This window comes from Agelaius tricolor, unplaced genomic scaffold (assembly GCF_023055355.1).
Source record: "Agelaius tricolor isolate 1412-34295 unplaced genomic scaffold, bAgeTri1.0.p SCAF_1, whole genome shotgun sequence".
Classification (NCBI taxonomy): domain Eukaryota; kingdom Metazoa; phylum Chordata; class Aves; order Passeriformes; family Icteridae; genus Agelaius; species Agelaius tricolor.
The window spans coordinates 56,218,593-56,233,443 of NW_027269261.1; the positions used below are offsets into that span (position 1 = coordinate 56,218,593).

Genomic DNA, 14,851 nt, shown 5'->3' on the forward strand with positions numbered 1-14,851 from the left:
TTTCATAGTCTGTATGCATTATAATTATGTAACATGCTGTTTTTACACTGAGGAGCATCATTCAACAAACAAAAATTCATATAAAACCTAATATATCTTTGAAGCAGAATTTCTGATAGATTTCTCTCAGAGAATTTTTAAGAGGTAATGTAATTAGAAATATAACATAGAACACTTATATGGATTAGTTCTTTTTACAGGGACAGGTTTTCTAGTGGTCATGGACTTTCTTACTAATCATATCCTGCAAACCTATTTATAAAGCACAGGCAAGGAAAAGTCCCCTTGAAATGTCATTCTGACTTTACCAGGTGAAGTTCTGTTTGTTCCAACACCAAAAAGCAATCTAATTACCTCATATATGATTCCAGAACCATTCAGAACATTATAAATCTGAAAAAGCTATTCAACAGTGCTAAGGCTAGGGAAATGAAATTTTGAATTAGCCATTCTTTGGGAAAATACATTTAAATGGAGCCTGAAAGTTACCAAATGGGCAATACCCAATTAAATTTGATCTTTACAGAATCAAACCCCTTCTCTATGAAAGTAGGGTACATTGAGCACTTGTATTCTCACCTGTACTGAACAGAGTATGAATCATAAATCAAAGAGTAATGACCCAAGTAGTCCACTCAGCTGGATTTCTTTATTCCTGCCCAGCAGTAGACTAATGATCCAGAAGGTAATCCCTGTTGTAATCCTTTAGCCATGGATGAAAGGAGAGGCTCAGCCCCTTAGCATCACTGGCATTACACTTTAGCATGATATTTTTATATACATGACATAAATACACAAATGAGTGCTTGTCTGGCTCTCTTCCATCTTCCTTTTGAAGAATTAATGTGAATGACAAGCCAGTGTGTGAACTATACTACTTGCTACTGACAGGACAAGTCAGAGGACATATAGCTGTTTTTACCCTAATCTCCCTGATCATGTGCTAGGGCTTTGTTGTGAACTGATCTCCATTTTCTCCTCCTTAGGCTCCAAAAGTCAGCAAAGAACCAGGGCTGCTCCTGCTGCCACGCGTCTGTCCAGTATCACAGAGGGTGGAAGGGCAGCATGAGGGTTGCATTTGTCATTTCCTTTGGCTGCAGATTAAGGAAGTTGAATTAAAAATATAGGCTATAGCCATGTAAAAAGGATGCAAAGATTTAGGTGAAACTACCCAGTAATGTGGTCAGTTGCCTTTTTAAGAATGGAGTTTTGCTTTAGATTGGAGTGCCTCCCCATCCACTCACTCCAAAAAAGATACCGAATATCCAGTGCTAGGTGATTCTCTTTTCTCAGCTTTAGAAGACTCACAAATGTTAGAGAAGCAACAACAAAAAAAGTAGCCAGACTGAAAAATCAGCTCTTCCAAAATCCTCAAGACAGACCTGCAAAACCACTAGTCACTTTTCCTAAATGTCTGCAATATAGACTTTCAGATTCAGTTAGCAAACAGTAATTTAGCAGTGTTCAACTCATTACAGAACATGGGCCCACTGGGCATGGGGCTCCGGCACAGTCTTGGAAACATGGATTCATTTATAAGACTAGACAAGACAAACAGTTTCTTCAGCCTTACAAAGCAGGGCTGAGAGGGAAAAGCTGTCTATAAATACATCTAGGATTACGGATCCCTGAGAGGAGTAATGGTACTCCAACAAAAGGGAGATTAGCAGGTAACAAGTGTTTGAAAAGATGTGGGTCAGTTTAGCTTGTGAACTTATGTAATGTGAGGTCCTCTGACAGCAAGAGATGGCTATTTCTTCTCAAAGCAAGAGTCATAAACCTACAGGGAGCAAACAGCCCTATATAAACTGAGTTTAACATCAGGCACTTTCTGAAGACATAGTCTTCACCTGCTCTACCTCCACATTTACTGGTTTCTTCTTTCTTACTACAAGCTCAAGACCAGAGCTCTGACACCAGCTTTGGAACTCCAAGTACAATGCACTGCTGTGGAAGGAATCATCAGATGGGACTAAAACTACTGACACCAAATCTTGAATTTCTCAAACTCTTCTTTTTTTTAGGCAAGACTCAGTCTTTCTGCATAAATTATATATCCTTGGCCTTTTCATGAAGACTCTTCCTAGAATGCAGTAGTTTGCTTTCTATACTCCCTAATAAGAGAAAATTGCTTGCTTAAATCAGTGTGCAGATGTTCTGGCTGTGATTATGGGAAGAGGGATTGTCTGAAAAACAAAGATTAAGAACTGTGTTAGAATAGAAACAAATGGTAGTAAGACATCTGTCAAAGATACTTGTGACCACTTTCTGTGAAAACAGTTCAAGGGTGTATAAAACAAGCAAACAGCTAGGAGCCTCCCAGCCCTCCATATGAATGAATTATTCTCTACCAAAAGGCTGATGTGTAACAACTTGACACCTCCCAGTCAACAGCTTTGCTATTTGATAAACTACTGATGAAAGTTGCTGCTCTGAATACATTTCCTAAGTAGAAAGGTCTTCACAGATATAGCTCATCTAACAGAAGGCAGTGATTGTTTTTAGATTTTCTTCTACTTTCCCACCATTCCAAAAATAGGATTTGTGTTAGATAAATTCTCATTAGAAAACTATTAAATAACTGTATCTACATACTAAAAGCATTTCTATCTCATGTTTAGAAATAACTTAGGCTATTAGATATTGTGGTCTCACTGAAATGTTCAGACCAGTTCTAGAAAAGGATACAGAAAATGGATCTTATGCACCTTTCTCATGTACATTCTTCTAAGCATATTATTCTATGCAAAAGTTGATCTAATACAAAATAATCTGCTCAATGGGGAATAACAAGATAATTTACTCTTTTTTTTATCTCATTATGGAAACAACCCTCATTCTTTCCCAAAAATATTCTCTACTGAAAATATTGTTCTTACCATGATAATGTTGATATTTAGATATGTATCTCTTTTTACTGTATCATTATTATTTAGGCCACTTTTGGTTTAATTTTGAGTAGTCAGTCATATTTTTATTTGTAAATGTTGGTTAATTAAGTTTTTGAAAATATTTATCCTCACAAGGAAAAATTGGGTTTTTTTCGTGTCCCTAAGTGGTCTGCATGTATCTGTGTGCAAAACTGAAATAAAACCTTTCCTGTTTGTTTACATCAGAAGAATATGCATCAAATTATTCTCTGGACTTTTTAAAGATTGGTGTAAAAGATGGGTGCCTGGTTTCCTACTTCCAGTTCTAAACCAATTTGGCAAGCTGGCAAGCAATTTGTCTGGGACTGCTTCAGATCAGAAAAGCTGAAAATATTGTAGTTGCCTGAGCCAGCGCGAGCCCCGGGAGGACACGCATTCTGTTTGATGTATCCAAGGAGAGGATCTTTCAGTCTTCCCTGCCAGTCACACAGTAAATGGGAAGTCTCCAGCGGTAAGTCAGGGACTGTTTACTGCTCCTACAAATCTGCTCCTATAAGCCTGATTGTACCAGGTCCTCTGCAATACTCCTCTCCATCAACAAGGCCGGTAGTTCTTTAATTGCTGTGCCCTAAACTTAAATTCTGCTCTAATTGCTCTTCTCAAAAGGAAAGGTATATTCATACACCAATGTTGCAAGGCAACAGTGAGATTATTAAAGTGTGGGAAAGCCCGTGGTCAGTGGGAGGAGGGAGAGAAAAAATTAGGAAAAATAAAAGAGGTAGTGGAAAGCATAAGTAGCATCACTAAAGGCAGTTGGCAGCCTCTTCCATCTCCCTGCCCCAAATATCTTGCATGGAAATAAATTATTCCTGTATGCATACAACTCTTTCCATCTTTGGGGAGAACTCAATATGCCTATACATGAAGTTATAACGATGCTTTGGATCAAAGCTATCCATTTCCATAGTTTTAAACAGAATTTTTTTCTCAGACTTTCAGGTGGAACAAACTCTCATAGCCCCTCAAATCCATTTAAAATATCAGAGGAGCAGTTAGGGTTTTATTAGTTTTTAATGTGCTTTACTGACTGTAATCTTAAATTGTTTTGTCAACTTCTGTAATTCTCATGGTGTCGTACACAATTCTGACTGTTCTTGAATGGATGATGAATGCACAGATGCACACAAGCATGAAATTCCTCTCTCAGGATTTAGGCCTAAAAAAGATCCTCTTCTAGTGCTGGTGAAGATGCACTTAAAGGTGATTCTGAACCTTTCTTTAAGAGCTCCAGAGGGAAGCTTTAAAAAGCTAACCCCATTTGATAAAACAAAAACGAATTAGTTCTATCCTGTGAGATCACAGGTATTCCTACCATGTGTTAGAAGTGAAATTCTGAAGAAACGTGGTGAGATCTTCCTTTAATATACACCCCAATAACCCATCACAGTTTTATTCCTTCCCCAGTGGTTGCATTTTCCCTGCCGTGGTGCTCTTCTACATCTCCTGGGTATTTTTTTCCTCCTAGCAGTTCTCCCAACACTCCCTTAGGAGCTGACGTGTTCATTCTCCTAATTGAAATGTTTTGATTCCACTCTTAAGACATTTTGCAGATGGGCTTTAGGATTGGTGGGATATATCAAATCATTGACGAAATGAAAACTTGTGTCATTCAGTGAAATGTTACAATTTCTCTTCAGTTTCATCATTTAACCTTACCCTGACCATTTGCCCTGGGTTTGAGGTGAACAATGTCACCTCTTCCTCAATTAAGCACTCTCACTGTATTAATTTGGCTTCAAATCTCCTATGGAAAGTCAAAGACAAAAGTACTATCCTCTAAGTTAGCGCCTCCCTTGTCAGTGCTAGGCTTTGCTACAATGTACACAAAATTCAGCATGCTTCTTAGACTGTCACTATTTGCTGACCCTCAGGGGAAGGTATGCTGAATTATTACAATGTGTGTGTGTGTGTGTGTGTGTGTGTGTGTAGATATATCTATATGATTTCCTAATCAATGTCTCTGTTTTCTTCTCCGTCATCATGTAACAGAGAAAATACAGGTTCCAGATTCTGCAAATTTCAATGGAGAACAAAATATCAGGCATATCAGGAAGATAATACATTGGACATGGAAGACAACTTCTCCCATCAGATGCCTTATTGGTAAGCTGGAAACAAAAAAATAATTAAAAGAAAAATTTAGGAAAAAAATATTTCTGGAATTGTGTAGTCAAAAGTTTGATTATTCTAACTATTATTATTCTGATTTTTGATACTTTAAATTAAGTGAATTACACACATTTTAAAAGAATTCTATGTATAAAGACCATATGCAGCTTTGGTTTTCATTGGTTTTTTTCACTTATTTTTTAATGATTGCATCTCACAGAAATACTAACATTGTTCAAACTACACTGAGGAAAATTTCTAAAAAAGTATTATAGCATGTCTGTTAGTATCCTTCAAGTATTTACAAAGATGTTTTTGCTTTCAGATGTTCATAGTATGATAGGAATTGGAGGTGGAAAACTAATTTTCAAGAGACAACTTCAAAATTATGTTTTTTGTGAAAATATAACTTTTGTGAAACACTCATTGGCTTAGGCTAAAATAGATTCTGTCAAGGATAGATAGAAATAGCAATATTAGCACCTGATCTGTGAAAGCTGGTTTTCTTTTGACATGCAGTTGCCAATATTCAAAAAAATTGCAAATTGGAGGGCTACATATTTATGAGAACCAGTCTCCATAAATCTCAGATTTTATCATGTTAGAAGTTTCTTTCTAAATGAGAACAGTAAACTTGTAAGTGAAACTTGCAAATCAGTTTTATCGCTGTCTATGTGTGCCTGTGTATGATTTATAAATACACTTGAAATTCCAAATTGAGCTTGTAAGTAGGTCTGATAAGTTTTTCTACTTTCTACATCAGTGCTGTGACTCAAACAGCTGCAAATTTTCGGTTCCATGGTCATCTGCAACAATAGAAAGCTACAGAAAAGGGGACCATAGGTTTGTTTAGTTGTCTTTCTAAAATAATATCACATAAATCAGTTAAAAATATTATCTTCCCCTATTACTACGGTACAGACAGCACTTACAGGAACCTCTGTTGTTCCAGGTAGCTGTAGCACTGATTCAAACCAGTAATAGCTTGCCATGATAATAAAATGATTTATTGTCTGAATATTCTGTAAATTACATTCATTCTGAAAAAATAGTAAACTGTCTTCAGGTCTATTTTATATATAAGCAATAGTTTCATCATCAAAGCTACAGACAATTAAATATAGAATAACTGATGACTTTAGGCATCAAACAAGTCAAAAGATTGCATTCTTTTAGTGCTTTGTCAGCCCCAGAGCATCTAAAACACAACTGAAAATAAAGGGGACATTTCTGGTCTGGATATAATTTATATGCTGTGAAATATTAAAAATGTGAACCAGAAGTAAAGATACTGCTGGAGGTCAAAAATTTTTGTATTCTAATTCATTTTTTTCTAGTTGCTTGGTTGCTTGGTAAACTGCTAGAAAAGCATTTCTTGGCAATAACCTTCAGAGATCTTTGTAAAGCAGTTTTACACACTTTGGACATTCTTCCCCTCATGTTGTTATATGTTCTTTATGAGGTTATCTAGAAATGTTTCCTTATGATTACACATGTTTGTCTGAAGTTGGAACACACCTAAAATAAGCCAATTAATTAGTCATGATGGGCTCTTTTCAGCTGCACACTCATTTTCAAATGAATTTATTGAAGTAAAGGATTTACAGCATATGGACTCACAGACTTCTTATGAGTTAAACTGGCATCCATATGTACAGCTTTCAGTAGAGAATGCTAGAGTAATATTTACAATGTAAATATCAACTTTTATTACGTAAGAAACAAATATATCACAACTTTCACTTCACAACATATTTGTTCTGGTTTGATGACTAAAGTCATCTCTTTGAAATACTATGTGGAACTCAAAAATAGCTTGTTCTTGTCATAGACTTTACCAGGTGTCCTTCAGAGGTCCTGAAAAGCAAAGGAGAGATGTGCTTTAGAAGTGACTTTTGCAAGCAGTTGCATCATGAGGTGTATGAGGGCAGACAGCAGGCATTGAGGAACACTTGATACAAAACAATTGCTGTGCTTGGGACTGGCAGGCTGAGATGTGGCTGGTCACAGGGGTTTGCTGGGCATCACACTCAGACCAGACCATAGGATGAGAAAAGAAAGGTTGAAGGACTAAAAATGTTACTGCAGATTAGACTAAAATTGTTACTACAGCACAGAATTGCCCCGCCTTTTGAAAAAACCTGTATCCTTGAAATGGATACACAAATTTAGGTTGCTCTTTCCACACTACATTAGCAACTGGGCACTGCAATAAAATGCCAAGCAACAGTCAATACTGATTCACCTACAGGTAGATCTGCCTCATCAGTAAAGTCAATAACAATGGAAAGGACTGAAAATATTTTTTTCTACGACCTGCTGCACCACTATTCTTTCTCCCTTCGTTAATGCCAGAACTTTGAGAAGCTGCAAAATCTAAGAGTAGATATTTCTTGCATTAATCTTGTCCAGAAAGAACATTTCTTTCCAGAATCATATTGCTTAAAAATTATTTAATTCCTCAGTGCATAAGCAGTTTATGTCCTTTCTAACCTTCAGGAACTTTAGAGGAATTGCCACATTTGTGGAAAGGAAAAGAACATTTTCACATTTTATTTCAGTCTTGAAAGGAAACATCTTTTTTGGGTCAGAGGGATGGGTGGTTCGGGATGATACAAAAAAAGACGTTTCTTCAAATTTTATATTCAAGAATAGCCTTTAATCTTTTTTCTTACTTTTTGAGACACAGCTGAATGCCAAAAACTATCCCATCATCAATTTCATAACACATTTTCAACAATACCAAGCCAAATTTGCTTCTACCTTACTCTTTCAATATTTTATTCCTGCAAGTGTTGATGTAGAAGGGATTATGTTTCGGTAAACTAAAAAGAAAATAATTGTGAATGACTTTAGAAAAAATACTAGTAGCTAAATGGAAAACAGTAACTGCAAGATTTGCATGTCAAGTATTTTCTTAAGTACTTGAGTACTACTCATCTTGCTAATACTCTTAGTTCTAGGGGCAACTTCTTTCTAATGAAAAAGATGTTAAACAAAATCTGCAGCATTTTTTTTAATTAAAAGAAATATCCCTAAGTTTTTTCTCTGAAGAAATAATGATCTTTGTAATTAAAAATCAGTCACTTCTGGTTTTATGCTGCAGTGCTCACTGGTTGAAACACCCAAGTGAGTTAGGTGCATTATGAACAGTGCCATTTAATTAGGAATTTTCAATAGCAGCAATCATGTGATAACATAAAGCTTATTATTAAAATTATTATTTTATTCAGACACAATGAGTGAAGAAATATTAGAAATATAAAGCTTTTCATGGAACATGACTCCCTTTCCTAGAATATCCTGATTTTCTGATAGGCCACACTCCATGTACAAATAATGTAATTTTATGGGTCAAGTCAAATTACAGATAGCAAGAGAAAAGACAATATTGGCATCTCACCAGTGGGAGGTGGCTCAGCAGCTCATCTACAGAATCATAGTTTTCTGAAAAGGATGGTTCAAGAAGTTCTGCTTCATCTCGAAGTTTGGCAGGATTTAGCTCTTCCTGGCTGTTGTGGATCAGAAACAAGTTTTATTGCTCTCGGAAGAAAAAGCAAAGAAAGAAAAGCCTTCTTCTAACTGTAACTTCTGCACATTGTCTTATACTTAAACCATAGTGTTACAGAACATATGAAATTGCATGTTTAATGAATACAGAGACATGATATTTAAAAGCAGTTGTCTGACTAAATACACAAACTGAGTACAAGGTCTACAAAAATGTATGTTCACATCTCACCTATACTGATGAGGACATATAGTCCTTCAAGGATTTTCAATTTTTCATTTCATGTGTTCACAGAGAGGCAAATTTTCAACATATTTCTTTATTAAATTGTTGCTCATGTTCCATAGCTCTGAGGGTTTTTTCCTTAAGAAGATTTTTTCTAAACAAAAACCATTTAAGAATCTTTTGGAAGATTTTTTAAATTGCCAGATGCCATCTCCTCTTTATTCTTCTATTCTGATTGTGGTGTCTGTTCCAGTCTGGGAGGAAATGTTGTGTGTATTTGAAAACCATGCTATAAACTATGCTATCAAGTCATTAGCATTGAGTGCCTTTTGTTTGTCCTCTCTGTATATGGATATAAACCTCTGTATATGGATATAAAAATAATTATATGGATATAAACCTTTTAATGCCATAGAAGTATGGAAAGAATACATATGTGCTTTCTTGTAGTACCTTCTTTTTCCAGTTAAAACTGAGTTTAAGTATTTCTTCACAGCCATCTGCTTTCGAAAGCGGCTGTAGTTGTCGGTGAAGACAGCATCAGAGTGGCGTTTGACAGGACTGTCCTGGGAGCTGGCAATACAACAATTACAAAGGAAAAGTTAAGAGACGACATCTGTTTAAAAGAAAATACAATTAAATGAGTGAAATAAGCTTTATGGTATTGATTAGCCTACTAAAATCAAATTTTCATTTCATCTTTCGTTTCCATCTATGACTTCAGATCTTTCTTCTGCTGAAAAAAAGCCACTGCTTCCATGGCTTACTATGTATTTTAATAACAAGGATCAAATTCCAAAAAATGTTATTCAGCCTTTTGGGGAACACCTTTCACTGATTGTTTTCTCATCTCATTTGCCATGGCCTGTGCAATTAGGATACACTGTCAATGATTTCTAAAGTCCTTGTGTCAGGAGTTCTGCCAGATCAAATACATAAGTGTGGACTTCATGACTCCTGCCTATTCTAACACCCCAGGTAGCACCTTTTAATAAACAGATTTTATTCTAATTTCTATAATTTGTGTGAATGTATTTCAGTACAATGCCAAGGTTTAAGTTGCAATAAGCTCTTCAAGGACCTCATCACTGTTCCCATTGAACTCAGTGGAGGTGGAGTCTGCCACTGAGGAAAGGTAGAGTGGAGCATCACATAAATAGCTATAAATGCTTATTCTAAGGTTTCAGAAGACAAAATACACCTTGTGAAAGCCAAACCTGGAGGTCTTTTCTTCATGCACAATCTTGGGAAATGCCAGGGTGTTCTATTTTAAATGGTCTATGTTAGTTCACAGCATATGAGAAACTGGAACTGTATGTTCTGGAACAAAGGCAGCACTGACATAAATGGAGGACCTAATTTTTACTTGGCTTTTGAGCATATGAAGTAGGCACTCAGTGGTATTGCCACAGTGGCTCACAGTTGCTGTTTATGGATTTGAAAACAAGGGAACTATACAGTGATTCTACCTAGCACGCTGTGCCCATTAGTTTATTGATGTATTGGTCCGGAAGTTGCATCCAGACCCCTAGTTTATAAATTTGCCTCATTTTTTGAGTTCTGCTGCAATACAGATCTCACAAACATCTGTCAATGTGTTCTACAGCAGAAAAACCCCTATACCTTTACATTTTCACTATAAACCAATCATTTAGTGATTTCATTGTGTACTTCCCTCTTGTTAAGTACTGAGTAATCAATCACTTTGTATTTACTTTTGCCACTCATCCACCGAGCTAGTAAAAACACTACTGAAAAAAACAATTAGCAATTTGGCATGATAATCATTATAATATTTTCAGTACACATTATCCAGGCTTTGTGCAGTGTCTGTTGCTCTACCTCTCACAGCCGTGTCAGAAATAAATAGTAACATTCTCATTTAGTAATGTCACTAAATACTCATATAGGATTTTCAGCTCCCCCACAATTATATAGGCTTCTCTTTTGGTACCTCTAAATCACAAAAAGGAGACCTTGGATACAGAAGGGTAAAAAATATTTCTAATAAAGCCAGCTAGGAAAAAAATTCTACCTAATGTGTCACCTCACCTAACTCGTTTTCTAATAAGCGAATGCAGATATCTCTTCACAGCAAGTTTAGCCAAAAGATGGCTGTAGACACTGGTGAAAATTCCATCAGCATGCCTTGCATTTCTGAAATGGACAATAAATAAACTCTACAATACAGCCTGGGTTCATATAATTTTGATAATGTTCATTTTGCAAACATACTGCTTTCCTTAATTTAACTATTGTACATATTAAAGGGAACTAATTTCATAAAATAACTTTCAGATTTTCGCAATATACTTTTTACTCCTTCCTGGAAAGTGAAAGCATTCATCATGCCAGAATGGCAATACAATCAACATTTCTGCCGACATCCCTACTGCTACCAGTATTCAAGCAGCGGCTGTGGGATTTTCTTCCATAACTGAGTCTTCCTTTCCTAATCTCAGTTTGAAAATGTGAATGATTTTTTGGCAGAAATCGAGTAGTCCATCATCTTTTGTATTTATGATAATAAAGAAACTCACCTATCAATAATTCTGGACAGATCAAAATAGAATTTCTCATTTTCAGGTAGTGTGTTCTGCAAAATATCTGATTCTGACTTTAATGACCCACGGGCATGGTCAGGTTCACTGGCTCCATCAAATGGCATTCTGTTTCCCAATCTGTTGAAGAAAGAAACCGTGTAAAGTACAGCTAGCTGAGGACACGAGACACTTTACTAGAGATAACATTCTGGTTTGTGTCGAAATTCACATCTACCCACTTTCATTGGTAAAGCATTTAAAAGAAAACTGGATAATTCAAAAATCACTTTCAGGTAGAATCCATGCTTAATTCTAGATTAATTGACACAACAGATCCTTCTCTCAAATTCATATTTTCTAGATCAATGTTGTCACTGAACGCAATTTATTCCAGTGCATAATGTATGACAATCACAGTACAAGTGACAACTGTGAAGCTTTTCCTAACAACTGCATTTTGTATAAATGATGGATGAAATTAACAGCCTCCACCAAAGTGAAAACTGCTCCTGTGACGTACTTACCTCCCAGTTAAGATATAAGATGTGCATTGAAATGCAGAATGAAACAGTTCTTAGGCCTTCTCCAAAGAAAGCAAATACAGCAAGAACTTCAAACTAAATAAAAAGTGCAGTCATGTATCTCTACATGTTTTTATTCTCTCATGATAGAAGACAAAAAATCTTTTAATCTCTTCAAATGTATCATGCAATTGCTCTGTATAAACTGATGTACAGTTCACATTTTCGTAAACTGCAGTTTCTTATGAAGTGTCATATTTTATCAAGGGCAGTCTGACTGCATAGCAGTGGTTTGGCATCATTCCTTCTGGCTGCTCTGATATTCTGTGGCAGACAAGGAAATCATTGTAGAAAACCCCTGTGTGTGATGACATGCAAAAGTCACATACTAAAACTAAGATAGACTTAAGTCCTTGTAATTTTAAAGTCACCTTTAGCACCATTTATATGTCTGATTCATGTAAGTCTTCCATCTGGTAAAAAAAAAAAGGTGCAAAGTTGCTGTGTAAAACGAACAGGCTCAAGTCACACCTTTGGGAAGTCAGTCAGTGCTTTTTTGCCTGTTTTTCATCGGTCCTTCTACACTGTATGCTTCTCTCACCTAAATGCAAACCGTACCGTTCTGCCGTCTGATTTAATTCAGCTGGACCACTAACAGCACCTTCAACCGGCCGAAACCCTCGGAGGTACAAACCTGCCCTCCGCCTGTCCCCATGGACCCGTCCCAGGGCTCACCGTGACCCACATCGCGTCCGCCCCCGCGCACACCGCGCTCACCGCCACCCAGCCCGTGGGGCAGCGCTGCAGCCGCCTCGGGAGGTGCGTGCATGTCCCGGGGCTTTCACCGGGTGGGTTCGGCGGGCACCGGCCGGGACCGCCTGACCGCAGCCTCGCCGCGGGGACCCCGCGCACCGCCCGATGCCGAGCAAGCACCCGACGGCGAGCGCCGCACTGCGCGTTCCTCGGGAGGAGCGGCGCTTCTCACAGCCCCTTCGGCACCAGCCGGGGCTGGGCAGGTCCCTGAGGGCAGAGGGGCACGGAGCAGGACGCGGAGCGCGAAGCGGAGCGGAGCGGAGCGCGGCCTTACCGCGGGACGGGAGGGAAGGCGGCGCCCCGCGGGGGCAGCGCCCGCGCCCGCCAGCAGAGGGCGCTGAGGAGGGCGAGGGCGAGGAGGAGCGGGGAGGCGCCGCGGTGCTCCATGGCCGCCACCTGCGGAGGGAAGAGCGCAGCCGTCACCCTCCGACCCGGCCCGCCCGCACCCGCTGGCCCCGGGGATTCGCCTCGGGCCGCCGAGCGACTGCCCCGATCCCGCTCCCAAGCCAGGTCTCTGTCCCGAAAGACGCCGGCGGCCAGCAGGGTCGCGATGGCGGGGCAGCTGCCCGCGGTCAGGGAGAGCTGGCGTCCCCGAAGGCGACCCCCGGCCCAGTGCGAGGGGGAGCCGTGCCCCGGGCTCAGCGACTTAAGCGGTAGCAAGGGAGGGTCCCGCCCCGGCTACCCTGGGTTTTCAGAATCTCTCCCCGCTCCCGACGGCCGGGATGGCTTCCCTGCAGGTCCGGGAGGGGCGAAGAGGAGCGAGGGTACGGGACGGGAACATCGTTCCTCATGCGCTGGGAAGTTGCCGCTGTGGCGGGGAGAAAGTTACTCACGGAGCCGCGAGTACGTCGGTGGGTCTGGCTGGGCGGGCGCGGAGCGGAGCGGTGCTGGGGGAGTGCGCCCTGCTCCGCTGCGCGGCTGCCGGGGCGGCGGCAGCAGAGGGTGAGGAGGAGGAGGAGGATGAAGAGGAGGGCTCCGTCTCGCCGCACGCTCTGAGCTGCCCGCCGCGCCACCGCGTTTTATAGCGTTTACACGTTTCTGCTTCCGAAGAAGCAATCACGTTACTGGAGAGACGTCACCCTTCCCAAGGGGACGGTCGCTTTGTTCAGGACAGTCAGAGACTTATATTTAACACATGAGCAGTCGCGTACCTCTTCCCCCTCCCCCTCACCCCCTCGGCCATTATTTGATTTATGTTAATGACATAGTTTTGGAGGAGCGGAGCCCCGTCGGAAGGGTGATTCCGCCTCGCCAGGCGGGAGAGCAGGCGGCCGTCGGGCTCTGCGAACGCGCCACACCGCGCATCCCTGCCCGCACCGGGCATAGCCGGAGAGAAGGTGGCTGCGCTCTCTGGGATCCTCCGCTCCCAGCCCCCACTCCCTCAGCCCCCGTGCTTCCCTGAGGAGCCCCTTCCGCGCCTCAGGATTGTTCCTTTCCCTAGCTCCTCGGCAGTGTTTCCGTGCTAACCTGGTCCCTCTCCATCCCCGGCACATGCAAGTTCCTGATGGAGGCTCCCGCCCGAGGTGCGCAGGGAGCTGGTCTGAAAAACAAAATTTTCGTACGGGTTTTAGTTTTATTTTGGCAGGTGTTGGGGTGCTTTCTACTCTTCGCTATCTTGTTTAAACTGCGTGCGTGTTCGTGCAACACGGATTAAGCCCCACATCCAAGCGCCTCTTGGTGCAGCCGAGCACGGCGGTGCTTGTGACGGTTCCGCTGCGCGGGCGCGCAGGGAGCGCGGCTGGAGCGTATGTTAAACGCCCCTGAGCAGCAGGGGGATCAGCTCTTCCTTCTAAGATGTTTTAAGCCCAAACCTCGGGGATGCCACAGCAAGGGAGAGTCGGTTTCAAGCCTTTGATTTTTCTCCTTCGAATTTTCCCTGTCTCAGAGAGATCAGAGGGCAGCAGAGAAAGAAACACAGGGGACGTGGGCGTGGGACCCGCGGGCGGGCCGGCAGGACGGCGCTGCTCCAGCAAGCACCCCTTCGGTATCCCACCGTGTCTTTTCGGTGCCTGCCCTGAAATATTTGCCAAACAACCGCGGAAGAATTTCAGCTGTAAAGATCATCATCCAATTTTTTTTTTTTTTGCTTTTTTTTCTTTTTTTTTGAGTTTTTGTGCCTCTAATCCTCCTACTCAGTAGGTAACGATTGTACCAAATCCATACAGACGATTTCACCATTTCTTCTTACTTCTAATAAGT

The 14,851-nt window shown here is 40.6% G+C and overlaps 1 protein-coding gene and 1 long non-coding RNA gene across 2 annotated transcripts in view; one reads left to right on the forward strand and one right to left on the reverse strand.

Moving 5' to 3' along the window:
* Window positions 1–5,047, forward strand: part of LOC139593865 (uncharacterized) — a 99,845-nt gene extending 94,798 nt beyond the window's left edge. The window contains exons 3-4 of the long non-coding RNA XR_011680413.1: window positions 3,194–3,381; window positions 4,920–5,047. This is a non-coding gene — a long non-coding RNA (uncharacterized lncRNA). The remainder of the gene's footprint in view (window positions 1–3,193; window positions 3,382–4,919) is intronic.
* Window positions 5,048–6,024: 977 nt separating this feature from the next.
* Window positions 6,025–13,695, reverse strand: VIP (vasoactive intestinal peptide). Its single transcript, XM_071435306.1, has 6 exons — window positions 13,486–13,695; window positions 12,927–13,048; window positions 11,316–11,456; window positions 9,229–9,348; window positions 8,443–8,551; window positions 6,025–6,896 (listed from the first exon to the last, which is right to left on the reverse strand). The coding sequence occupies exons 2-6, from the start codon at window positions 13,037–13,039 to the stop codon at window positions 6,888–6,890; spliced, it is 492 nt and encodes a 163-aa protein (XP_071291407.1). The 5' UTR covers window positions 13,040–13,048; window positions 13,486–13,695; the 3' UTR covers window positions 6,025–6,887.
* Between the last annotated feature and the right edge of the window lie 1,156 nt (window positions 13,696–14,851).